This window comes from Phoenix dactylifera, chromosome 14, assembly GCF_009389715.1.
Source record: "Phoenix dactylifera cultivar Barhee BC4 chromosome 14, palm_55x_up_171113_PBpolish2nd_filt_p, whole genome shotgun sequence".
NCBI classification, from domain to species: domain Eukaryota; kingdom Viridiplantae; phylum Streptophyta; class Magnoliopsida; order Arecales; family Arecaceae; genus Phoenix; species Phoenix dactylifera.
In genome coordinates, this window is record NC_052405.1 from 9017502 (window position 1) to 9045321 (window position 27820).

At 36.6% G+C, this 27820-nt stretch overlaps 1 protein-coding gene across 1 annotated transcript; it reads left to right on the plus strand.

Moving 5' to 3' along the window:
• Positions 1 to 27225, plus strand: LOC103704802 (cullin-associated NEDD8-dissociated protein 1-like). The gene is made up of 30 exons (XM_039133558.1): positions 1 to 19; positions 51 to 85; positions 1345 to 1432; positions 1531 to 1700; positions 4160 to 4370; positions 6896 to 7061; positions 7203 to 7332; positions 11688 to 11802; positions 11888 to 12045; positions 12127 to 12250; positions 12557 to 12607; positions 12699 to 12781; positions 13830 to 13914; positions 13994 to 14095; positions 14203 to 14301; positions 17502 to 17612; positions 17718 to 17801; positions 17879 to 18019; positions 19364 to 19456; positions 19581 to 19702; positions 19785 to 19947; positions 20027 to 20269; positions 20470 to 20718; positions 20807 to 20992; positions 21076 to 21222; positions 21312 to 21428; positions 22144 to 22312; positions 22654 to 22731; positions 22823 to 22961; positions 26835 to 27225. The coding sequence occupies exons 3-30, from the start codon at positions 1397 to 1399 to the stop codon at positions 26929 to 26931; spliced, it is 3669 nt and encodes a 1222-aa protein (XP_038989486.1). The 5' UTR covers positions 1 to 19; positions 51 to 85; positions 1345 to 1396; the 3' UTR covers positions 26932 to 27225.
• The last annotated feature ends 595 nt before the right edge of the window (positions 27226 to 27820 follow it).

Below are 27820 nucleotides of genomic sequence, written 5' to 3' on the forward strand. Positions count from 1 at the left end.
TCTTTCCCTCGATCGCTCATCTCGCCCCCTCTCTCTTCTTAATCTAAGGTTCTGGGCGTCGCTTTTTAGCCCGGAGACGATCGAAGTAAGTCTTCTCTTATTCTCTTTTAGGGTTTTGGTTCGCTTCCCCATCGATGCACGATTCGGCTGCTCGTTTTCCCTTTTCTTTTCGCTCTAATGTGCTTCCGTGGCTCTTCGATTTCTCGCATGGAGTCCATTTTTTAGAATTACTAAGGAAATACCGCATCTCGAGACTCATTTACTCCGAAATTTAGACAGAAATGGAATCGTTATGCTGGGATCTTGGGTAGAAACAGGTGATATTTTAGTAGGTAAATTAACGCCTCAGACAGCGAACGAATCGTCGTATTCCCCGGAGGATAGATTATTACGAGTCATACTTGGCATTCAGGTCTCCACTGCAAAAGAAACTTCTCTAAAACTACCTATAGGTGGAAGGGGTCGCGTTATTGATGTGAGATGGATTCAGAAAAAGGGGGGTTCCAGTTATAATCCAGAAATGATTCGTGTATATATTTCACAGAAACGTGAAATCAAAGAGTTCATGCCCACTTTAGATTCTTTGTTCAGAATCCTTTTGTTTTCAAAATCACGTCCTTTTCTGTTGGGTTTTTGTTTAGTTTTCTTGGTGAAATGATTCTAAGTCTGCTCAATTGTTGGCTTTCTTAGGGATTCTTCTTCTCTTTTGAAACTTTTAAATCAGATAGAGACAGATTCTGGACTTTTCGTCAGAAAACAAGCTATAATTTTGATTCCTGAACATTGGTTGATAAAAGAATCAAACTGATGCCCGTTTAACGTGTGAGCAAAAAAAAAAAAAAACTATGGTACTTACTTTTGATGTCAATTTGTAATTTTTCTGGTATTTTTTTTGGCAAGCTTTAATTCATGGTTTTGATTGTTTCAATCGATGAAACTTGTTGGTAGTTTTGTTAAAGCAGAAATTTGTCTTGCATGGTTAACAATTTTTTTATGATTAATATATTAAAATAAACTGATTTATAGCATTAATGCAATTTTAAATATGTTATTTTGTGATTGCAGTGCTAGTGTTTCTTTTGCTATGTCTTGTAGAAGTGATGTGTGAATTAGGACCACTTGATGACCTGGATGCAGAAGTTACTTATTTTGTTTGCTGCGATACTTTCATGCAATCATCTATTCTAATTCATTCTTGGCTCCCGTTGTTGTTTTCCCATGGTCCATGGGAGTTTTCTATACTTTATATATGGACTGTCACCATTTTTGTTTTAATAAAAAATTTTAGTCTAAGAAACATCCGGGCAATTTTGGCCTAATCATCTGCAATGTTCATTGCTGCAGGCATAGTGCTGAACTCAAGGCAGCATTCTGAAGTTGGAAAGAACAACAAAAGATGGCGAATATGAATATAAACAACATGTTGGAAAAGGTATTCATTTTGTCAAAGTTGGTAAGGAAGATATTCTACAATATATCATGTACCGGTGCTCTGTCTTGATACTGGCTCTTTCAATGGATTTCTGTCAGATGACAGGCAAGGATAAAGATTATAGATATATGGCAACCTCAGATTTGCTTAATGAGTTGAACAAGGAAGGGTTTAAAGCTGATCCCGATCTGGAAGTGAAATTGTCAAATATTGTCCTTCAACAGCTTGAAGATGCATCTGGGGATGTTTCTGGTTTAGCTGTGAAATGGTTTGACCTTGTTCATTATGCCATGTGATACTGTCAACAGTTTTTCTATTATTTTTGACTTTATCACTGAAATTAGAGTTTATAATCAGATTGTATAAATTTGTTGTTAGACATATATATTTGTAAGGCCCTGCCATTCTTTTACCTTATATTTTCCTTTGGTTCCACCATGACCCCAAAGGAGTGGGTCTCTACATAGATTAGGTTGCAGTTAAGGCAAGGTATGTTACATCATGACTGTGATGGCAACACACAATTTATATGAACATTTTAACAATCTATGATATGATCAGTTGAGCAATGATTCAAATACCATAGGACGGGGCTATACCGATTTTCTTTTGTAGAATGGGATGTGCGGTTGACCTACCCAGAATTGACACTCTAAAGAGGGGATATCTTGGGACATTCCAAATGGGACACTTGGATGATGGTGGGACAGGCTTGTCCCAACACCTGGGATGGTATCCCATCCTGACATCTCGTGGAATGTCTCGTAGGGGCTTGAATCATTGGTTGTGAATACAGATTGACACTGGTGAAGAGATGGTTGGGGCGGATCGGTCATCACTTTGTCTAGATCTGAAATCCAGCTCAGATCTAATTTTCATGAGTAAATTTGAAATGTTTATAGATTTTGATGCAGCAAAGAGAAAGAAGATTATAGTAGGAAACAAGAAAGAGAATTTTAGTAAACCATCACAAAATCACTGTCCCCTGCTTCATTTTTATTTAGCCCAGAAATCAAACTTAATCAATCCTGGGAGCATGAGGGCATTATCTTGATCTAATATCTACAATTTGAGAGGATATTAGGACCCATAGGAAGTTATGAAAAGTGAACGAGAGGGGGTGAAGTCTGCCTAGTCAGCTATTCCTCTCTTTTCCGCCTTCAGATACTAACAGTAAAAAATTAATGGAAAAAATTGAAGAAAATCAACTTCACCAAACCCAATCTAACCATTGACTGCATCAAAAAAATAACTTAATCTAAACTCAAACTCTTGATTGATTGCATCATGGTGCAGTGGGAGAGCCAGGATGGCTGGGTGGAGGGTGAAGGGGAAATTAATTGACAAGCTTGATATCCATCTATCCCAAAGATCATATTGTGTTCTCAAAACCTGAAACTTTGTCCATGTAAAATCTAAAATTAAAAAAAAAAGGAAAATACTCAGAAATAACCTATTACCTATGTTATACAGACCTGATACTCGATCACACTATAAAGAGAACTAAACGAAGCAAAGGTCAATAGAGAAATATCGTTGTCTGAAAACTTAATCAAATTCATTAGAATTCCTAAGTGTATTGTCTATATTAGAACTTTTATAAGAAACACCAAACTTAATCCCATCACCCTTAAAACATGTTTTAAGCAACCCAAAAACCCCATCTTTAATATCTTATGATTTCAAATAATATGGGATAATCATAAAAATAAAAAGAGCGAAAACCTGTTTCAAAATCCAACTTTCTTGAACTAGAAATGACCTATTGAACAAAGGAAACCAGCATACTTCCCAAAAGTCCAATTGAACACTCGATATAGGGCAGAATTTTTTTTGAAAAGACACATATAAAGAACCCCAGGCGTGCGCGAGCATGTGCACTTATGTGCGTGTGCGTGCAAACAAAAAGAAAGACCTTCGATATTGGATTTCATATGCAAAGATCAAGGCATTTTATTGAATATATTGTTGACTTGACTTGCAGACCCAGTAGGAAATACATAACTGGTTTCCTAAATTTTATCTAGTGAATATCCTGTATCTTAAATTCTCAATGGTGCAAAGACCCAATTTAGATATCTCTCGGTTTACTATATTAGAGAAACCTCATCTTCATGGAGGGCAACTTGCCCTGCTCCAACCCCCCACCTCAAAAAAAAGAAAAGAAAAGAAAAAGAAAGAAAGAAGAAAAAGAACCACTGCCACGCAATTTGATCAATGCCACATATTTGTTAGTACATTATTGTAATTTGTTTGTCAATACAGTAATTTTTTTCTTTTCCTTTTCTTTCCTTTTGTTTTTTGAAGTAGTGGTTTGTGTCTCGTGCTTCATGTATTCTGTCTTGGGAATTCTCAAAATCATGACAATATGCTTGTGACTATTAATTAATTCTTGCCACATTGAGCTTCCTTTTTTCATGATTCTTCCTTATCATATAAAACAATGACCCTTGTCGGACTCAAGTTGGAGGTTTGGAAGTAATCATACTATTAAACATTATTAGGTATTCATTTTCAGAATTTACACAGTATTTTAGTAGTGCTAAATTGGGCTTTTGTTATTGGAGAAAGGCATATTCTCACTCTTTATCTGCCTCAGCGAATATTTATGTGGATCAGTTGACTGTTTATTCATGCAATATCTCTAGACATCTTTTCCTAATTTCCAGTTACATTGAAGTGTGCCTATTTATTTACTTTTCTCTTTTGGGTTTTCCTTGATTGTAGCCTGGCTCCACTTGTTAAGAAGGTCAGCGAGGAGAGAATACTGGACATGACAAACAAGCTCTGTGACAAATTGTTAAAGGGAAAGGACCAGCACCGTGATATTGCTAGTATAGCTATGAAGACAATAGTTTCAGAAGTTACTACAACATCTCTTGCTCAACGCATTCTAGTTTCTCTTGTCCCCCAATTAATAAAGGGCATAACTAGTTCTGTAAGTATCTATAAGTTATTTCGTTGCCTTTCATGACCTGTAAATCGTTGCGAGGTTTGTGTGATAAATTAACTTTTGAAACAAAAATTTCTGTTATTCCTCTTACTAAAGGCATCTATTTTGGTTTTCTTTAACTGGCTAGTGTTTTTAAGTTTATTCTGATTATATTTATGAGCATTCTGAAACGTATTGTCTTCTCCACATTTCCTGACTTATGTATTGTGATTCATGAACTTGGTTACTTGTGCCTCTTTGTCATCTAATGCACTAAATGGGATGGGTTTTGTAAATCTCTATATTGAGGAAGAGAAGGGAGATTATATAATGCTTCTTTCCCCCCTTCTTTTTTTATTAGCTCATTCTTCCGTCATGTTTGTAAATAGTTGACATGGAAAGACATGTAAATAATATACTTATTATGGGACATATCACTTTTCAGAAAGTTCATGCTGATGGAAAGTTTAATTACTCTGCTTTTGCACCATTGACAGCTATGACTACTTGATGGGTATTTTGGAAATGACATGAGTGTTGTGAGAATATGATTGTCAGGCATGTTAATTAATTCAAAAAAAATAAAATGTTCTTGAACGTTGCCTCCTTTCTTTTATGGACCTCCTTGCGCTCCCATGTGTCAATAGAAGTGAAACGATGTTAAGGAAGGTAAGACATAAGTTTTATCTAATTTATGTGATTATTACGTATTTTATCTCTAAGATATATATTTTTCTTCCCTTATATGGCGCTTTTATATGCCTGCTATGAGTGTTGTCTGTTATTAACTTTAGTATTTTGCCGTCATGTTGGACCTAAAAATAGATTTTTATATAATGCATTCTTATGTTTGGAGTTGGTGAAAAACTTGGAATTACTTAATAAGTTACACGTCAAAAGTTAGTACAGAAAGATCAAGAGTAACTTAATTGCTTGTGTAGTTGCTCGTTGATTTTCTGCAAACTCTAGAATCTGTTATGATAGAATCACCAAAATTTGGTTCATTTTCGAATTGCTTTCTACTTATTTTCTTCTTCTTCTTTTTTAACTAACCCTTCTTTCTTAGACCATCATTAGCTCACTAATTGCATCACCTTGTCCTTTGGCTGCACCCCCTGGTCCCCCCAAAAAAGAGAAAGGGAGAGAGAGAAATACCTTTTCTTTCTCCAATTTGTACTTTCGGTTTGATTTTTTGGGGCTGACTCCAGTGGTCATCGTTTTCTTGCTTATCTTCATGTCTTATGCTGTTTTATTGGTTGGATCTTCTTCAGTGTTGCTCTGCACATTGGGCTGCTTGCTTATGCTACCTTCTTCACCACTGCAAAGCTTGCCTGCAGTTGGAGAATACTTTTACTAGCTTGGCATCGGTCGTCGAAGCCTTGACATTATCAATCCTTTGAATTAATCTCAGCTACCTTACTGTTCTGCTTGTTTTTTTAATTCATTGGCAGTCTCTCCTTCTGAAATTATGTTTGAAGCTCTTCAGGATTCTATCTGTGATGATGCATCATTGTCCTCTGTCTTCCTGCATCTGTTGCACTTTGCATCTTTACAGCTTTGCTTATGATTCTGCCACCAAATTCTTGACTGTCATAACTGCTGCCGAGGTGCCCATGCCCCTGCTGGGTCTTCTTGCTTGTGGCATTCATTCTCACTATTTGGATTTTGGACATCGCAGTGTTATCTCAACTTACAACTTGAAGCTCTCTGTCACCAGCTTTTGATTCTCATTGAGTATCTTCTTAGCAAGTGTAATGATGCATGATGGTGCTGGCAGTCAATTTATCATAGTTGGATGTCCTTAAGTATCTTGTTTGCTTATCTATTTGGCTTTGTGCTTGGGCCACTTTTTTGCTTTTGCCAACTTGTCACTCTTAGTTTCTTTCTGTTCCTTATTTCTTTCGGATCTGTTGCTGGAGCTACGCCATGGTTGCTCTGTGTGGCAAAGACTTTAGTTGTAATGCAACCAAAATTCGTGGGCAATGCTGGAGATACTTCTATTGGTACCTTTTTTGTATACATGTATAGTATTCTGCTCATTTTGATGGATTATATTGTTGTTTATTGTTGATATAAGTTTGTATACCAAATGTATTTAACATGTTCATTCTTCCTAAAATGTGGTGATGATTTTGGCCTTTTGGGTACAGGTATCTGAGTGCGTCTGCATGAGTGTCTAATGAACATTTCTGCATTTGTTTTAAACAATTCACTCATCTATTTCACAGATGTACTGTGGAGGATATTTCATAAATGTTGATCAGCATAGTACTTTTATTTTTGAAATATTGTCAACTGGTTTAAATCGATGTTTAGCCAACATGTGTTGTATATTCAAATATATTATATCATTTGATTGCCCTATTGACATACCGGTCTAGCTTATATTCTTTTGGCATGTGAACTAATTCTGTTGTGGCAATCTTCATAATGATCAGGTGTACATTTGTATTTGAAGTTTCTTAGATTTAATCTTCCTCCATTCAAGAGACTTCCGCAGAATTTAATTATTTTTTTTTCTTATTTGCCAGGGGAAGAGTACTGAAATCAAATGTGAGTGTCTTGATATATTATGTGATGTGCTCCATAGATTTGGCAATTTGATGACAAAAGATCATGAGGAATTGCTTGCTGCACTTCTATCCCAGTTGTGTTCCAATCAAGCCAGCGTCAGAAAGAAGTCAATTTCGTGCATAGGTGGGATTAATTTTTCAGTCATAGCTTTTATGTCACATAGTTGCATATCTATGCTAGTCAGTCTTGGCAATGCATCATCTTTTGTGGTTGACTTCCCTGCAACTTAACATTTAAATTATATAAACAACATGTCTGCTGTAGCATCTCTTGCTTCAAGTTTGTCGGATGATTTACTTACGAAGGCGACTTTTGAAGTTGTACAACTGCTGAAGAATAAGAGTATAAAACCTGAAATAACCCGGACAAACATTCAGACGATTGGAGCTTTAAGGTAAGTTATATAGTGCCAAGACTCCTAGGTTTTAGTCCTCTATATTGTTTGCCTATTATATATGGTGTACTTTGTTTGCCTATTATGTATGGTGTATACGTCATCATGCAAGTGCATACCTTTTGATATATCTGTATACCTCTGTTGGTTTTGAAAGTGGATATATTTATGTATGGATGCTTGGCAGTCTTGGAGTGTTATTATTACTGTTACATTTTTTATTTTATTTTATTATACAATATGCAGTAAAATTGGTGATTTTTATTACTAAAGGAATGGCAGTTAAGATGAAAGGATGGTGACAAATGTTACTTTTATGACTATCCCTGGATACATTGTAATATTTGGATTCTGAGAACTTCCTTAGAAGTCCAGGGGTTCTGGTAATAGTAAGGTGATGTATACGTGTATCTTGTGATGGATACATATATCTTGCTAGCATGGCTGGTCCCAGTTACACTAAAATAATGAACAGAAGCTGAATATGCAACCAGCCATGTTTTTAGTTTATTCCTCCTAGGACCTAAAGAAGCAGAATTGTTCTACTGTTATAGTTTATCTTTGGAATCTCGTGATGCATCAGACTCTTAATCTAGGAGGCAAGGCAGCCAATTCTCATAACAACTTCCTATGGAACTCTTTTTTTTTTCTTCCTTTGGCAAGAAGATCTGTGTTTGTGCAATCAGCAGATTGCTATATCTTCATTGTTAAAACCACCAATCTTTCACCAATCCATGAGATATGTGACATTTAAGGAATATCTGACTAACACCATTAAGTGATGAAAGTCCATAGCCCCTAATGTGCTAATTCTTCATTTTTGAAACCACTCATCTTGGAAAATCTCGTGAGATATAAAATGTTAGAGATTGCTGAATGAACACAATTAAGTTGAAAAGTTTGGTCACTTTACACTCTAGTTCTGTCTAAATCTGCGATTACTGACAAGGTGTAAACAGGATCACTTCATTGCATAAAAATGCATCTGTTTTCGTGTTGGTATGTTCTTTTCTTTACCTTAGTTTTCTGGACTTAATTTTTGTTGCAAACTGCTATCTTGATATAGGATGGGATGGAGAGATGTACTAGATGCAATTCTAGGATATATGACTCAGAGGACTTCTTTCAAACATGTAGATGGCTTCTTGAGGCCAGTTTTGGGACTGCTGCAATCTTCTTTATCTTCGCAATAATTACTTGCTGATCTTAGGGTCTCTTGAGAGTATCCGGGAAGCATAGGCTAGTGCTAGTGAAGAAGTCAATTATTGATTTTACTACAGATCTAATGACAGGTTGACTCATACTCTGAGTTGTTATGCAAACAACAATTTGCTGCTATTTTGGGATTCCGAGAGGGAGTCTTGGGAACTTTAGAAGAAGCCACTCGAGTGTCTTTTTGGTTCTTTTTAATGGAAGCAGGTTGTAAGGATTGAAGAAGAATTCCTGAACTGTGGGAAGGCGGCTCAAGGGTTGTTTGGTGGTTTGCTGGGTTGTTTTGGGAGGTATGATTGTGGTCTGGATGGATATGAAGTCAGAAAGTGCTGAATGGGTATATGGAGTATGCTTTGGAGTCAAAATAGGGCCTGGCAGGCTGATCTGTATTGGTGACTCTGTTGGCTGTCAGCTGCAGCAGTCTGTTCCTGTTAGGTTGTGGTGGCTGTCTTCAGATGTTGGCTGTGTGACCAGCAGCAAGAGAGATTAAAATAGATGGGGTGGAGGCCTGTTATGGAAGCCTGCAGGGGACTGGTTTAAGGGTGATGGGGAAGAAAGGAATACATATTAAAGCAAGAGCAAGTAAAAGAATGCAGTAGAAAGTGGAAAAAAAGAAGAGGATAAGGGAGAAAAGGAAGAGAAAAGGGAACCAAGGTTTTCAGGTAGGTATTTTTAAGAAAAAAATTAAAAACAAAATTTATTTTTCTAAGAACAATAGAAACCATAGGGGCAGCCAAGCTTCCCAGCTCTCCTCCCTCCATAGGATTCATTTCAAAAGACGAAATCTCTGAAAAATAGGTCCCTAGGCTCCATAATTCTGTATGTAAATTAAATTTATGTTAACTAAAATCAACTAATTAATAATTCAAATAGGCTCAATAAGTTATGCAAATATTACCGTGGTCCTAAACTACTACATCACATCCCTATCTTGTCTATCACATGTCATTATGTGGCCACAGGTATGTTTACGTTTCAAAAATCATGAGGCTTGATAATATATCAAATGTGAGCAAAAGCTTTGACAGGGATCAAGTCCATAATTCTAAAGGGAAATTCCTGACTCTAAGATAGAAGAGAGTGAAAATAAGAGAAAAGATGAAAAATTATGTATTCATTTTCTGTTGGAAAAAGATATCAAGAGTGATGACCCTTTTTAAACCTTAGTCATCCTCTTCTTTCTCCTAAAATAGAACTCATACCTGTAAAAGGACTTTACTCTTGTTTATTCTCTCGGCTTTAGAAATAGAAAGGAAAGAGATACGAGGGACCAACTGACAAACAAAGGATCATGGTTTGCCATCTCAGTACCGGATATCGGTACCATTTTATTATAGTGTCGGTATGCTCGACGTGGGAGCTAGTTCGGCGTACTAAATGTCGGTACGCCTTCTGTATCATGTATCGGTGCCGGGATAGTACGATCCAGCCGGTGTGCACCGGCACTAATTGTTACAGCAAATCTTGCAAAGGATAAAATTAAGATTCAGCCAGCAAGCAACTTCTCTCCTTTTGTCGGCACTTAGAAACAGCCTCACCCTGTGTCTCTCTATATCTCATGCTCAAGTGGGTATTAACTGTAATATCCAGCAATAAAGGACCTTCTTGTGGTGGCTGTCCTGCTCAACTTCGACCATCTTTAGGAGTAGGTTTCCTATGCTGACATGGCACAACAAAAGGCTTGGCCTAAAAAGTAGACTTAGGATGCCACCTAATCATTGAATTGCAGTCTATTAGCTAAACACCAATGGCTAAGAAAGACAACCATCTAAAGTACCAGAAATTAAAATGGAACCTTTCTTAAACCCCGCGCTCCACAGAAGGAAGAAAGAAATTGCCGCTTTTACCCGAAAAAAAAGGAAGAAAGAAAGAAAGAATGTTTAATTAGTATTTTTCCTCCCAAATTAATATTTGAGTTAAAAATACAGCTTTATGCAATTTAATATTTTCCAAGTCTTTCTCTTTAAATCATTAATATATTGTCTACATTAATTGCATCATTGTCACATTTTTTTGTACTTGATCACATAGTATGGCAAGATGAGAATGGGATACCACAGTGGCAGTCTTTTTTCTTTTCTTTTGTTATTTTTTGTGGAGGTAATAGGGATTAATGCATGTGCATCCATGCAATGCTGTCCAGAAAATTTGGAAGGGTTGCTCACTAGAACATTGGAAGAGGGAACCTCTGAAAGAAACAGAAGTATGATACATGGATTTATAAATAGAAGCCAAAGTTGTAAGTAACGCAATCTTATTGAAAGTCGCATTCATAGCTCTGGGAGAGAACATGCTTGACTGAAAACATGTATTAGACAACAGTTGTGGGAGCAAAATTTTGAAGTGGGCACGCCATCCTGGTTTCAAGTTCTCTAAAATGCACAAAATTATCCCCTACTGTCATTTTCCTTTTATCCCCAGGTCATACTGTTTTGTGGGCCATCCTAGCTCTATCACACTCAATAGCTATTCTTTCAGACTATATAGTGCTGCTTGTCTTGTCTTGCCTCAAGATGCCTTATCTTTTATTTCTTTTTTCAAGTAAAATTAATTGAACTGTGTTTAGACAAGCTCATTATTCATATATTAATAGGAGGTGTTCGAACCCTGCTGAACGAAATGGATGTAACTAATTAGTAAAGGTCAGTGGCCATAGGATGCATTGTCTGAAGTAATAGGATGCATTGCCTCAAGATGCCTTATCTTTTATTTCTTTTTTCAAGTAAAATTCATTGAACTGTGTTTAGATAAGCTCATTATTCATATTTTAATAGAAGGTATTCGAAGCCTGCCGAAGGACATGGACGTAGGTAATTAGTAAAGGTCAGTGGCAATAGGTTGCATTCTCTAAAGAAATAGGGAGGTAACTTTAGCCATTCATGGATCATGCATTGGGTGGCATATATTGACTTGATGATCAAATTTTAATATGTTATCTTGTAAATGATGCATTTTTTTTTCTGTGTTCTCCACTTTGGAAAAGACTTAATGGACATACTTAAAATAATTATGGATTAAATCAGAGCTTAATTAACATGCTTAAAATGGTTATGGATTAAATCAGTTTCTCTCCTGACATTCCAGTAGGAAGGTTAACTTTTTTGATTTTCTAGAAAACCATAGTAAACTCTGTCATGTTGCAGTCGTTCTGTTGGATATCGATTTGGGCCTTACCTTGGTGGAACTGTTCCATTGCTTATTGATTACTGCACAAGTGCATCAGAAACCGAAGAAGAACTTCGTGAATATAGTCTGCAGGTATTCTAGACAATAAACTTGAAGTAGTCTTAGTTGTACTTTGTTTGGTTTTCTCAAATCCATTTCTTTTCAAAATTTCTTGCAGGCACTGGAAAGTTTCCTACTTAGATGTCCAAGGGATATATCGTCATATTGTGATGACATTCTAAATCTTACTTTAGAGTATATATGTTATGATCCGAATTTCACAGATAGCATGGAGGAGGACACTGATGATGAAGGCCATGAGGAGGAGGAAGATGAGTATGTTGCTTGTACATTCACATGGTAGTTTTGAACAGTTCCAATGCATCTTATTGAATCATCTAAAACAATTTTTGGCAGTGAAAGTGGAAATGAGTATACTGATGATGAGGATGTAAGCTGGAAAGTTCGAAGAGCCGCTGCAAAGTGCTTAGCTGCTCTCATTGTTTCACGACCAGAGATGCTCTCAAAAATGTATTTGGAGGCATGTTAAGTACCTTGAATTGTTTTGATTCTGTGATGATGCTGATCATGATATATATCTTCCTTAAGTGAAATAGCTCTACATTAACTTGTTTCTTTATAATATTTTTGGAATAAATTATAAATTTTTCGATTGAATCTGATTGGCTAATGGTCTTTGAATTAAGTGATGATTTCTTCCCTCAAAGTCTAAGCTAATTCTGTTGACCAGTTCTATATGCAACATCAATGTTTTGACTTTTCTTTCATGTTTCATGGATATCCTAATGTGAAAGCTTGAAGTTTATAAGGTTTTATGGTACCGCAGGCATGCCCAAAGTTGATAGAGAGGTTTCGAGAAAGGGAGGAGAATGTAAAGGTACTACCAGTTCTGTGAATTTATTTGATGGAAGTACTTGTATATGCTCGTTTGTTCATCTAGATCCTTACAAAGTTTTATATTTCTTCAGATGGATGTATTTAATACATTCATTGAGTTGTTACGCCAAACTGGAAATGTGGCAAAGGGACAGATGGATATCGACGAGTCAAGGTAGTGATAATTGGTTATAGTTTCAATTAGAATGGCATCTTGTTTTTACTTCATGATTTATCGAAGTTTACCGGCTATATTCTTGGCACATGGTACAATGATATGAAATAAATAGAATTGGGCAATCTTAGATTCTATGCGCACAGATCATTGTTATTGGAATGTCCTCCTATCATGATTGGGATGGCTCTCTCTCTCTCTCTCTCTCTCTCTCTCTCTCTCTCTCTCTCTCTCTCTGCGCACGTGTAGCCATCACCCATCCTGCTTGTGGTGCTGGTGGCTACTTGGTCAAATGAATTTACTTTTCTCGGAGTGTTGTTCTTTAACTCATGGTTTTTAATTATCAACATATGTTCTCAAGAAAGATTGTCAATAAGCAACACTGAGAAGTGAGAATTATGTTTATTGAATCAAAGTAGATTACAGGAGGAACTTTGACATTGATTTTAAATTGCAGGTCACCGACAAGCGATGACATTTTTCCTTTTCTTTTTTCCCCTCTTCCTTATCATTTCTTATATTCCTTTCTCCTTGTACTCTTTTGCCTGTTTCTCTTTGATTTTCATTTTCATCTCTCTCTCTCTCTCTCTCACACATGCACACAAAATGCATACGTACGCGCGCGCGCACAGACGTGAAAGCTTTCCATTCTTCTTACTTTTTGTCGAGGCATTCAGGGATCTCCTATGTGTTGAAATTGCCAGGCTGCTTTGAGAACCTCGGTTTGATGCCGCTTGCAGATAATGAACGCTATAATTTTCTTCAAAACATATTAATATTTTTACCTGAACCTCTTAACTTTTCATATATACTGCAGTGGCTGCGCCAGCTGCTCATCTTTAATTACCAACACTGGTAAAGGTGAAGCAGCAATTAAGCAACTTACATCAGTAAATAGATAACTGTACAAAAGGATTTATGCTCTCACATTTAGAAAAAGACCACATGGATGTTCATGTATAAATTTTTCTTTAAAGTTACACTTTTTCTAAAGTGAAGTTAGTGAATAAGGCATTCTGTTGGTTCCTTTTTCTTTTGTGAATTGCAGTCCACGATGGTTATTAAAACATGAAGTGCCAAAAATTGTCAAATCTGTTAATCGGCAGCTACGTGAAAAATCTATCAAAACGAAGGTGGAGTTTTGTACTTCTTTTTTGGCCTTTTCTGGTTTAATATTTTGGCAGAAGTGATTTCTATTCTATATATTTCCAGGTCGGGGCATTCTCAGTATTAAAAGAACTCGTTGTTGTCTTACCAGACTGCCTTGCTGATCATATTGGTTCGCTTGTTTCTGGGATTGAAAAGGCTTTGAATGTGCGTTAGTTCGTCAATGTTCTTCATTATTTTTACTTTTTCCTTGCACTAGAATTCTTATAGAATTTTCTTCTGATCCTCACAGCTGTCCTTCATTATTTTCCCAGGATAAAACCTCTAACTCAAATTTGAAGATCGAAGCCCTTTTTTTAACCAAATTAGTGATGGCATCACATTCTCCTTCTGTTTTCCACCCATACATCCAGGTACAAGCAATATTTGTCGTGTCTTCCATGTGCACTTCTTATGATGCTTACAAGTGCGTTATAAATGGGGGGGTGTATCTCTGAGTAGGTTTCCACTAATTTTTGGTACGGATGGTCATGCTTTCTCAGCAAGTTTGTGAATATAGTTGACATAGAAATTGTACACTCATCCAGTATTACGAACATCAACATTCACTTGCAGTATATTACTCTTTTTTCCACATCCTTCAAGATGTTTTTCTTACCTTTTCCTATATGGCCGTCTTTAGCTAAGTATTTTGCTCCTTGTTTTTTATACTGTATTCTATATTTGATTTTCATGCATGCTTTATTGTAAGATATGCAGTTATAGATTTTACGTTTTTTTTTAATTGTTCATTAAGATATTTGCTTGGCAGTTTAGGCAAAATTCATGTTTTCATAGAGAACTTGATTCCTGCAACACAATGTTACACAAGATACAGGGATCTAAAATGTAAAATGTTGAGTTAGTTAATTTTAGATCTATATGGAATTAGTTTTAATAATTTTTGAGCAGGCTTTTAGTTATGTTCTAAGGTATTAACTATTAATGGTAGTACATAGATAGAGAATCAATGCATATAGATTTTAAAGAGCATATTTACCTCAGTTATTGGGAGGATTTAAATGGTACAACAAAGATCAAGGAAAGAAAAATCCAGAGCATAGTTTTGAGCTCCAAATTTCAGAAGAATATCTCACTTGGTTTGAACCTGTGGGAGCCCTTGATTGATGTGCTCAAGCATGTGAATGATGAAGAGATCCCTGCCATGGGTTATATAGGGGGCAATTCAATGAATGCTAAGGAGGAGATAACCTTGCATTTGAATGAAGATGAGAAGAAATATCTTCCAATTTGGAAAATTATTGATTCATGATGGAATGCAAAACCTACATGCCTGCTGCATAGGGCGGGCTACTTCTTGAACCTCTACTTTTTCTATGACAATAGGAATGAAATGGAAAATGATGCATAATTTATGGATGGGCTGATTGAGTTTATTTTGAAATTCCATCATAATGACCAAAATTTGTGGGACGTAATTTCAAGGTAGGTCCCTTGTACACCAATTCTGTAGGGTCTTTTGGAAAGGACATGGCTGCCAAACAAAGTTCGTGGCTTAAGCTTAATCCAGGGAGTTTACCAAGCTTTTCACTCAAGCTTAGTGACTTGTGAGTGATTATTTCCAGGGAATTTACATTTACTGCTTGAGTGTGTTGCTAACCACTAATATCATAGTCTCCATGTAGCTGAATGGTGGTTCAAGCATGGAACTGATGCAAAGAATTTAAGGGTGATGACTATGAGAATTTTGAACTTGACATTGTAGTTCGTCTTGGTGTGAATGAAATTGGAGCATATTTGAGATGGTTAATATTTAAATTGTTTGTTATACTTGTCATTAAATTATGATAGGATAAATGAATATTTAAAATTTCATACATAATCTTTTCTTGCATATATACACAAGAAGAGGGACCAATTAGAAACAAAGAAATTAAGACCTAGTCTTTATCAAGTTCAATGCAAGGCTCAAGCAGAAGAGTTTCAAGAAGAAAAGAGATTCGATAGTAGTGAAAGATTTTGATGATGGTGAACCTGTTCAGTGATTGGTGAAGAATTCAGCAAATGAGCCTGGAGATGAAGAAATTTTCCATGGTGAAGGCTGACTTGGAGGATGGTCAAGGAAGCAACTGGGGCTAGTAGTGTTAAGAGATATACAAGGAGGAGAGCTGGATCTAAAGAACCTGGAGCTGCAGGATCATCTTCACGGGCAAAGAAAGCAAAGAATCAAAAGATACACATTGATGAGATTAAGTTGAGTCACATCAGAGTCAAGTGAGGAGGATGTTCAGATGGTTGACTTGGACTCGTCTGGTTCTGATTTTCAAGGAGCAGATCTCCTAGAAGTGGCAGACATTGATTGGTCATGGAGATAGTCAATCACCAATTGGTCATTTGCATTTTTATCTGGACTTAATGGTCTCCATTATTTATTGATAATGATGTTTTTGTTTGGTGCATTATGTTATACGAATATTATTGTGGGCATCCTTATTTTATGGTTGATGTTATGTGATTGTGGACATCTTTATCTAATGTGTGATGTTTTTCTGTTTGATGGATGATAATATTTATCATTAGATTATGGACCTTTATGTTATATGTATGTTGATATGATATTGTGATATTAAGTTGATGATGTCTTATCATCTTTGTCCTTTTTTTGCATGAAGTTGATGTAAAGAAGCTATTGCCTTTAAATACATTGTTAATGCTTATATCATGAAACTTTCCTTGAATAATATAGTTTGAGTTTGATTTGGCTGTAACCTGTAAGTTGTCACTTCCTCCAAAAGGCTAAGGGCAAAGAAGTTACAACTGAAAGTTTAAAACTGACAATACATGCTAAACTACTATAGCTAATTTTGTTTGATATCTGGAGGGGGTATGATATACAAAGTAATGCTGTTTGTTGAGGTCATTTAATTGACAACTGCACCTCAATGCATTTACATGTGATTATATTAGTTCTTTGGATGCATGGGATATGTTGGTGCGTGTTTCATGTATCTTCATCATTTATGGCCTTCTTTGATGAGAGTGCTGCTGACTTAGTGAAATGTTTTGATAGATGGAAGATCCTTAAAGGGTTTTTGGTGGACAATCCAATACAAAATCACTGCCAGATATTGGCCTTCTCTTACTAGATTGTTTCAATTTTTGTTCCCACTGTAATCTGAAAAGTTGTTTTCATTGAGTTATCGTACATGACTGGATTGTAATTGTCAGAGGTTTATTTAGAGAAACCTGCTAGATTGACATTAATTGACCTCTTTTCCCTTTAACCATTTAAAGAAATTATGTATTGGATTCTCCAGTTGTTATGAATTACCCCATTCTAACATGTCCATTTTTAGCTATGATTCTGAATTGGTATTTCGGCTTTTTACGTAGGCAAAATGCTTTCTATTCTCAAGTTATTTTTGCATACGGAATTTGCTTATTTCTCCAAGTGCTTTTAAAAACCTGTGTTACTTATGATTATAGGTACTCAGGGTTTTTTTTTTACCTTATGATTCATTTAATTACCTTGCTGGTGTTATCCTAGAACTTTTTAGATGCTGTCATGAGTTGCTTCTTTATGCATATTTCTTCTGACTGATGTGAATTGCAGGCTCTTTCAAGTCCAGTATTATCTGCTGTTGGTGAGAGATATTATAAGGTCACTGCTGAATCTTTACGGGTCTGTGGAGAGCTTGTCCGTGTTCTTCGCCCAAATTTCGAGGCAATTACTTGTTAGCTGACTTTATTAGGGAGAATGTTGTTAGCTGACTTTACTATTTGGAAATATCACCGTATCTTTATTGAGATGAGTTGCCTTGTGATGCAGACATGTACTCTGGATTTCCGACCTTATGTCAGTCCGATTTACAATGCTATTTTGACACGCTTAGCAAATCAGGATCAAGATCAGGTTGGTCACACTGCATTTGATAATTCTGAAATTGTCACTATTTCTATCTAACAACAATTTGATTGTTTTCTTACCAGGAGGTCAAGGAATGTGCTATATCTTGTATGAGCCTCGTAATTTCAACTTTTGGTGATAACCTTCAGCTTGAACTACCTGCTTGTCTTCCCATACTTGTTGATCGGATGGGTAACGAGATAACACGACTCACTGCTGTGAAGGTAAATTCTTTGAGTACCCTTGTATTATTTGTCCATTGAAGGGGTGCTGGTTACCTTTGACCTTTAGAATGTCTTACTATGAACTAAACCACGAAACTTTTTTTGCGGAAGAAAAATTACTGCAAAACAATCTTATTGCTGTAAACTATTGTACTAGAAAAATTTACGGTGCTTGATATGGTCCTTTGCCTATGCCTTAATGCTGTCTACGTTATGTAGCTTTTGGCATCAGATAAATACATCTTCTAGTTGTCTAGGAATAAGAATTTTATTGCTAGCTTTTTACCGGTTAAGATGCTATTGGTGTATGCGATGAAGATCTATGGGGCCCCAGTAAAGTGAGAAATTTGGATGTGAACCTGTTAAGTTTGAAGGTAAGGAAGCGGTAGGAAAACATGAATGATAGTTCTGATAAAAATAATAATAAATTGCTATGGTAATAGGTGAATCTTGTAACAAAATAACTGAAAAAGATGATTTCTGAAACCAACATAGAAGCATGTTACTTTGGTTGTTAATTATGGTAAGGCTCGCTATATCAAATTATATAAAAAAAAATTATTTTGGTTCTAGTCTACTGTGATTCCCCAAGGTTTTCTAGGCAACTCTTTACATGGGTAACAGGCTGGTTCTTCTAATTTGGGAAGAGTGTAAACACTTATCATTATATTGTAAAGTCTAGGCTCACTACACAATCTCATATTGTTTCTAAGGGATATTGTGGAAAACTGGAAATGGCTATAGAGAAAATGGCCAGGGATATTATGGAAATGACTATAGAGATAAAAAGCGGTATGTTTTGTGTTGGATGGTCTTGAATTAGATAGGGATAGTTATTATTAGAGAAATCAGTGTAATAAATAATTTTTACTGTTAAATAATGATGATATCAGCTGTCAACGACTAATTTGAAGCTTAATAATCCAGCAGAAACTCAAGAGAATTAGAGGAAGTGGTGCAAAAGTTTAAAGACCAGCATCTCCTCCTTGTCGGGATGATTACACATGCTTCCCAACATGAAATTGGTCATCCTGGCTCAGTATCAACTGTACTGGGCAAAACATGGAAATGACCCCTCCTGCTTCTCTTTCTGTTTCCTTTTAGCTATGATTTTGTTTTACCTCTATGTTACATTCTCTCTTTCTTGTTTAAAATAGCAGGGGGATCATATTCTCCCTAATTCCATGGAGGTTTGATGGCCGGTACAAGTTTCTTAAGTGATTGCAATATTTTAGTTAAAAAGTTACAACATGACACTCTTATGGTGCTTGTTATCTTGATTTGGGATGTTAACTTAATGTTTTCCTGTTCTACGTTATCAACATTGACGTTTTATAATTCCAGGCATTTGCAGTAATTGCTAACTCACCTCTTCGGATTGATCTCTCATGTGTCTTGGAGCAATTAGTTTCAGAATTAACAACTTTCCTGCGGAAGGTACCCTCGAAATAGTATATGTACCTAAGGGACAAATGACATACCTGTAATAGATGTCTTGTAAAATCAGGAAACTTGAGAAGTATCTTGCTAATATATTTTGATCATTACACTTCTTTTACAGGCTAACAGAGCATTGAGGCAGGCAACTCTTGGGACACTGAACTCCCTAGTTTTGGCTTACGGCGATCAAATTGGATCATCTGCTTATGAAATTATAATTTCCGAACTTTCTACCCTTATAAGGTTTGTTCTCCATACTGATCATACCCTCATGTTACTGCATGTCTACAAATCAATACAACAAAATTTGTTATTGGTTTGGCAGTGATACAGACCTTCATATGACTGCACTTGCTTTGGAACTCTGCTGTACAATGATGACTGATCGAAAATCCAGCCAAAACGTCAGTCTGACTGTTAGAGATAAAGTCCTTCCGCAAGCGCTCATATTAATTAGAAGCTCTTTATTGCAGGGTCAAGCTCTACAAGTATGCTTTGTGATTTAAGTTGCATCAATGCAGAGTTTCCTATTGCTGCTTAATACTAAGTATTCTTATCATGCTGCAGACATTGCAGAGATTCTTTGCTTCATTAGTTCATTCAGCAAATACAAGCTTTGAGACATTATTGGATTCTCTTCTTTCAAGTGCTAAACTGTCACCTCAGTCGGGTGGGCTTGCTAAACAGGCTCTATATTCAGTTGCACAGTGTGTCGCTGTACTTTGCCTAGCAGCAGGTGATCAGAAATGTGCATGTACAGTAGAAATGCTTAAAGGCATTTTGAAAGATGGTGGTGGTGGTACTAATACTGTAAGTTCTTTTCTGAGGATCCCCTTCATCTATCTATTTTAAGTTTGCACATATTTTCTGCCTTTTTCTTGTTTTGATAATTTTTTGGCTTTTGATAGTTCAGAATCTATGAAGAGGGTTCTGTTGATTCAGATTTCATACAAACATCATCTTTTTTTTTAAGAAAAAAATAGTAAATAATTATGCTTCATTTGTTTCAGGCTAAACAACACTTGGCCTTGCTATGTCTTGGAGAAATTGGACGAAGAAAAGATCTTAGCATGCATGTACACATTGAGAATATTGTTATCGAGTCCTTCCAGTCACCTTTTGAGGAGATAAAATCTGCAGCATCTTATGCTCTTGGAAACATAGCTGTGGGCAATCTGTCCAAGTACTTGCCATTCATTTTGGATCAAATAGATCATCGGCAGAAGAAACAGTACCTTTTGCTTCATTCATTGAAAGAGGTGTGTTGTTTATTTGGAAATTTTGTTGCAATGCTTATGCTCATCCTTTTAACTTTCCTTTTAATGCTGTTTGTCTACATCCTTGAAGGTTATTGCAAGACAGTCCGTTGATAGAGCTGGCCATGGCGAACTCCAGGATACATATATTGAGAAGATACTAAGCTTACTTTTCAATCATTGTGAAAGTGAAGAAGAGGGGGTTCGCAATGTAGTTGCGGAGTGTTTGGGTAAAATTGCACTCATTGAACCTGGGAAGCTCATTCCTGCACTCAAGGTATACCACATTGGACAATTAAAAAATGACAGCTGACTTGAGTTATCCCATTGGTAACATCAAGGGGTTTTTGACTTCTTTAGGACCGTACGGCAAGTCCAACTGCATTTACAAGAGCAACAGTTGTCATTGCTGTGAAATATTCCATTGTTGAACGGCCTGAAAAAGTAGATGAAATTCTATACCCTGAGATTTCCTCATTCCTGATGCTAATTAAAGATAATGACAGGGTAATCTTACAAGTCTGACTAGTTCTAAATATACCATCCTGTTCTTCATTTGAACTACTTATTTAATCCATTTCTTTTCTGTTACACAGCATGTTAGACGTGCAGCTGTCCTGGCTTTGAGTACAGCTGCTCATAATAAACCAAATCTAATCAAGGGGCTTCTTCATGAATTATTGCATCTTCTTTATGATCAGACAGTTGTTAAGGTATGTTGTATATTTCATGTTATTAAGCAATAAGCACAAGCTCCTATGCAAGGTTCGGCATCTTGATACTGGACTCCATACCGGTGCCACATTAGCACTGTGTCGGTATGGTACGGGATCTTTTCAGCGTACTGAGTATTGGTATGCCACCCATATCGGGTACCGGTACCGAACCTGTATAGTACGATACGTTCTGTGCCACTCGATTCGGGCCAGTACGGTGAACCATTCTTCTATGGCTGTTGTATCATGGTATAGCATGATTGTAGTGTTGTTTTTGATGGCAGTATTAGCCATATCTCCATCTTGATTCGCTTTCTTCTCCAAGCTTTTCTAGTATTAGTACAACTAAGTAGGTTTGACCAGCAAAACATGTTTGAGGTTTTGTTTTCAGGTCATTGGAAAAAATGTGCAATAACTTTTCACCTCTTTGTGGTAGCTGTTATTTTAAGATAATATGCTGATGCTTGTTAGTGCCTTGTTTAATGTTTAATTTCCTCTGAACTTTGTGAATTGGGTCTTCTTGTATCTTGTTTGACATTACATTGGTACCAGAGGCCCACGCACGAAGACCCACCCTGTTGAGAACATTGTGACAGCTGCCATTTTTAATATTTTCTTTTTTTAAGATAATTCATATATGAGCTCTTATATTAACAGAAAATCCTCATATTTTATCTGTTGTGTCATCATTAACTTACTGTTTTTATTGCAGCAAGAATTGATCAGGACAGTTGATCTTGGACCTTTCAAGCATGTTGTAGATGATGGTCTGGAGATTAGAAAAGCGGCTTTTGAATGTGTTGACACATTGCTGGATAGTTGTCTTGATCAAATGAACCCGTCATCTTTTATAGTTCCTTACCTTATATCTGGTTTGACTGGTGAGTTTGGTTTGTGAAATAATCAACCCATTAGGCATGATGAAGGTGGCTGTTTAATCTTAAATACCTACCGTCTAATCTGTCATTTTATGCGTACAATGTACTTTTTCCTTCCAAAGCTAGCACCATTTTGAGCAATTATGTTGGGAAAAATGTGGTTTGCCTTGAAATATCCTCATTTGGATTCTTCTCTGTCATCTGACTTCTTCCTCGTTTTGAATCTTATGATCTGTATTTAGTATTCATTGGCTTGTGTACCCAAGTTTGCAGCAAGCTAGAATGATATTTATTGTTCCTGGGGTTTCTGATTATTCTTTTTCATTTTTTAATGTTATCATCAGATCATTATGATGTCAAGATGCCTTGCCATCTTATTCTCTCAAAACTTGCAGACAAGTGTCCTTCTGCTGTCCTTGCAGGTTGGTTGCTTCTTCTACAGTGATTGCTATTTCCACAGAGTGCTATAAATGTATCGAGAATGCAAATTTTAACTAATTTATTACTTAGCAGTCTTGGACTCGTTGGTTGATCCTCTCAACAAAACTATTAATCACAAGCCAAAGGCTGATGCTGTGAAACAGGAAGTAGATCGTAATGAGGATATGATCCGAAGTGCCCTTCGAGCCATAGCTTCCTTGAGCCGAATAAGGTTTTAGCACATTTACCATGCCAATTTTCGTTTTATTATCTTTCACTTATCATAAGCTATGAATTCTAGGTATTTATTGGGGATGGAAATATAAATTCTCACCATGGATGCACTTGTGCACTCGTACACACAGACACGTTACTTGCTGAATTTTGAGATGGTTTATTATGGTGCTATCATGTTTGACATGCACGGCTCTTATGCATATGGAATACAAGTTATTTTTCAAGTAAGTTTCACAATTTGCTTCAGATTTTGGTTTGGGCTGGGTCAGTTGACTTCCTCTTTTCGTAGTTTTGACAGTTCAGATTCAGAGTTTTGGTGGAAAAACATTAAGAAAATGATAAAAATTAGGAAAATGAAAACATGTCAAGAAAGTATATAAAATTCATTTGAGAAGATGGCTTTGTCTTTGCTTCGTTGTCTCCGATTTCAGTGGGGTGCCATCCTTTAAGCACTTTCAGAAATTAATAAGAAAATAAAATATATAAAGAACTAGCTGCCGAAGTAGATTAGGAACCATTTTAAAATCATAATATGTTATTTGGTGAGATTCTTACACATTAACATGTACTTTCAGTTGGAACGACAGTAGTTTTAATGTTTTATACAAAGGTACACATTTTTTCGTATATCATATACTTCTTTTGTTTCATGACTCTTATGATATGTAAGTATGGTCTACTTGAACAGCATATATAAGTTACATGCCTTATGGTAAAATGGTTCTTATAGACTTCTTATAACCAGCAAACACGTGCTTTAGATTTCACTCATATCTAACAGATTTCTTGCTTGACTTTGCAAATATTTTTCCTTGATATTTGTTAACAATCTATGAGTAGTCACAACTTTCAAAAAAAAGGATTAGTCCAAAATTAATGCTTTCCTTCCTCAATGTTAGTTTCAGCTGTAACTACAAAAACTGGCTGAAACCACCGAACCTGTTGAAATGCGGGCAGTTTTGTATTGTTTATGTCTGCAACTAACCCATTCCAGTTTTGGCCAAAACTTGAAAACTTTGTATAGCATCTTTCACTAGTATTGGTGGAGTGTGCCACTTTTTTCTGGATCAGGTTAATCGATATTGGCGAAGCTCTGAGACACTCTTCCAGATTTGGTCTCTTCATCTTTTTCTTTTGCCGATGAATGATGACTTGAGGCCAATTCTGTCATGTGTTTCAAGAAAGGTCTCATGAATCGGGTCGAACCGCCCGGTTCAGGCAATACCTAACTGACCCGATGCGAAATTGGATCGGTTCGTCATTTATATTCGGTTCCGTCTCCTACCGGACGAAACCGATATTGGACTGGCCGTAATCGGTCCTTTACTGTCCGAAATAGGCCGGAACCGACCAACCGGTGCCGACTTGGTGTGAACTGGTTCGCACCGAGTCAACCTGATTTTGAACTAGGTTGGGTATGAGCTACCTACCATTGCCCTATCGGTTCGGTCTGATACCGAACCAGTACTAAACCGTATCGGGCGCCAACCGGTATGGGTCTCGGTACCCGGTTCGACGGACCTTTTCAAGGGACTAGTTTCTTCCTAGGTTCTTTGGCTTATCTATAAGATTTGGAGATCATTTTTGTCTAAATTATCTTGACCTTACACTAGCCAAGTGTTCTCTCATGATTTGACTATATGTCTCTCCTAATTGGATCTCCCTCATTCGTATTGCTTTAGAAATGTTTGCGAGTCCTTTTACGTGGAGGTATTTAACCATTTTATGGCGCCTTTATACCTCCCGTCTTATCCTCCACCCCCACCCACCCCCCACTCTCCCCCCTCCCCCCGCCCCGGTGCCGCGCATCCTCTCTCTCTCACTCTCTGCTGCAATTGTCATCTTAAATTGGTCGAATTTCAGGAAGTTCCCACCGTTGCACTACCCATTGCCTTCTTTTGTTAAGATTTTAAAAGCATATTGAGTTCAACATTAAATCTTCTTTCTTATAATTTTGTTTTGCCTGATCTTGTATAATTTCCTCTTTGATTCCTAGGCTATTAAATTTATAATCCCTTTCCTCTTAGTGGTTGTATTAGTGAATTAAATCTCTTGAAGACTATTTTGATAGTTTGAGGCCACAATTCTTTGTTTTTTGTCTAGCTTTTGCTCATGTTTATATTGGATCTGTGCTGTTCTTTTGGTTGTCAGCCATCAGTATCATTACCCCCTCTCTCTGTATGCCTCTCTCTCTCTCTCACACACACACACACACGCACACACATGTTGAAACACGTTCTTATTATATGTGGCCTCCAACCATCCTTGGACGGTTGTCTTGCTGGTTACACCTTTAGATTTGGACTGATGCTAAGTTGTTCCAAGGACATATGTAAATCATGACATCAGTGGAGCTCTAAATTTATTAGCTAAACTTTACATGTTTTGCTTTTAGTGTAGTCATGAGAATTGGACATTTCTTTTCAAGTCATATTCACAATCCAATTGCTCATTGGTGAGTACCTGGTTGTGCAACAAGGAGAGTCATCACAACCTCCTCTAATTACAATCCGAACACTAATTTCAGGAAATCAATCTGTTTATTGCCAACAGTTTCATGCCATATGGGCAATGCTTCAACCATCCCACACGTGAGCGAGAGTGCTATAGGGAGTATGAGGACCTCTATCATTTTATGATATGCATTCTTTCTCCAAGGTTGAGGACATATGGCTGACCTCATGCATCATAAACATCTCTTGCATCACTATATGCCTGTCCAAAGCCCTACATAATTGTTAGGATCATTGCTATATCAGTGCCAGTTATCATGCTTGATGCATAAAGAAAGAGCATTTAAATCAATCACTATATTGGAATAGGGGTTTCTACTCCTTATTATGTCTCCTCAACAATTGTCATTGGAACTAAGGACAATAAATCCAGCAGTTTAAACTTTGCAAGTTCAATTTTGATAAAGTATCGGAACCTTTTTATGGATTCCATGTGATTAAGGGTTGCTGGACTACTGGACATAGTAAAAAGTCTTTGTCGTATTTAATGCTATCCCTCTTTAACCTTATGCAACCCAAATAAAATTAAGAATGGGTCGAACCTTATAGAAAGATGCATTAATGAAAACCAAAATCAGCTAGAGCTTGACCTTCTGATTTTGTAACCAAGTGTATATGTCTTCTTATCTTTTCAGCAAGATTGTGCAATTTGGTTTTTGGTCTGTGCTAAAACTCTCTTACACATAAAAATCCCTCCTTTTTATTCCTTCACTGGAGAATTCTTGGTGTACTTGAAACATGCTCTACTTCCAGCCAGTTTATGATTAGAGGAAAACCTTTTCAGGGATTTTCTTTTGGGTGGGGGGGAATTTAACACCTGCCGAAGTAGGCCACCCGGTACATGCTAAGGCCTTCCTCTCTGCCTCGGCCACCTCGATAGGAGTAATTGACAGAATTAGAACCCCCTTAAGTTTGACAGTTGCTTGCTCTTTCATTGCCTGCTTGTGAGATACGAACACATGGGAGTCTAGATACTAATTTCTGCATGTTATATTTAAGAAGTCTTGAAACAGCAACTGGAATAATTTTCTGTGGCTTCACTGCTAAAATTGGCTTTAAGGCATGTGCATTCAGCAGTATACTCCTCAGAATAACAAATTATGTTTCCGTATTCTCTTCTAGCACGCAATATACAAACTACATGCCTTTGCAAATCGTAGAGTAAGTCAGTGCTTAATTTTTCAAACTAGTTGACCGACCTTCTGAATTTTTATTTGAGATATTAGCTACAATCTAAGTTGGTTAGCTTGCCAACGAGTTTGTACACTATGCAATTTGTTGCTTTACTTTCAATTACTCAGCTTGCCATTTTCTTACAGTCCAGATTTTTATTCCCTTGTATTTATTTTCTTCAGTGGAGGTGACTGTAGCTTGAAGTTCAAGAAGCTGATGGATGACATAATGAAGTCTGCTCCATTAGCTGAGAAGTATAACTCTGTGCGGAGTGAGTAATAATGGAAGACAGGTGTATGGCTTTAGCAAAATACCAATGGAGTACATGCTACATGCTTTGATAAAATGGCATGTTGGAACTGCAGGGAAGTTATTCCCCCTTGAATATAAATAGATCTTTTCTGGTTCACATCTTTAGCTAGTACGAAATGAAATTTTGCCTTCATGAAGATTATAGGGTTGCTTGATTTGTAGAGTGAAATTACAGCTACAAATTTTTTGTAAATTGACCTTTTTCATTATTGTTGGACTTAAATAATCAATTTATGGGATTCTGCTTCCTTTATGAGTTAATGGAAACTTAGAGGGTCAGAGGAAGAATGTTTCAAATAAGTTGGGTTGCCGTCGTTCTCTTTTTCAAATATCAGTGGGCAAGACTGTATGTTTGGACTCCGCAAATCTAGATTCTTCACTATGCTAGAGATTTCTTTGTTCTAGCCTCAAAGAAAAGGCATTACTGTTGCCTGATTTGATTGTGACTTACGTTTGCCAGGAATTTCTAGACAAATCCTAAGATGGATCAGCTGTTAATCTGTTTGTTCTGGCAAACCCACTTTGGAATGAAAAAAGAATCGAAATAGGAAGGAGAATGGAGGGAAGGGAATCAAAATCACGATTCCATTTCTGTTGGACTGCGTGGAAAAGGAATAAAAATTTTGGTTAATTTTTTTTAATAATTAATTTTGGTTAAACTGTTTATTTTATCTAGTTATATATTAGCATGCGATCATTTTTATATTATTTTTTGCAATATCCTTGTTACAGTTTTATACCTTAAAGGTTATCAATTACTTCATTGAAAGAAAAAAAAATCATTCATTTCCATTTTCATGTAAGTGATCGAGTGGAATTGTCATTCTTGAAATAAATAAAAAAATCAGGATTCCAA

Excerpts from the sequence above, each read along its gene's own strand:
- LOC103704802 (XM_039133558.1), top strand. The coding sequence starts at position 1,397 with ATGGCGAATATGAATATAAACAACATGTTGGAAAAG. Across the intron at positions 7,333-11,687 it reads CAGACGATTGGAGCTTTAAG|TCGTTCTGTTGGATATCGAT; the intron begins GTAAGTTATATA and ends GTCATGTTGCAG. Across the intron at positions 19,703-19,784 it reads GAACTTTCTACCCTTATAAG|TGATACAGACCTTCATATGA; the intron begins GTTTGTTCTCCA and ends TTGGTTTGGCAG.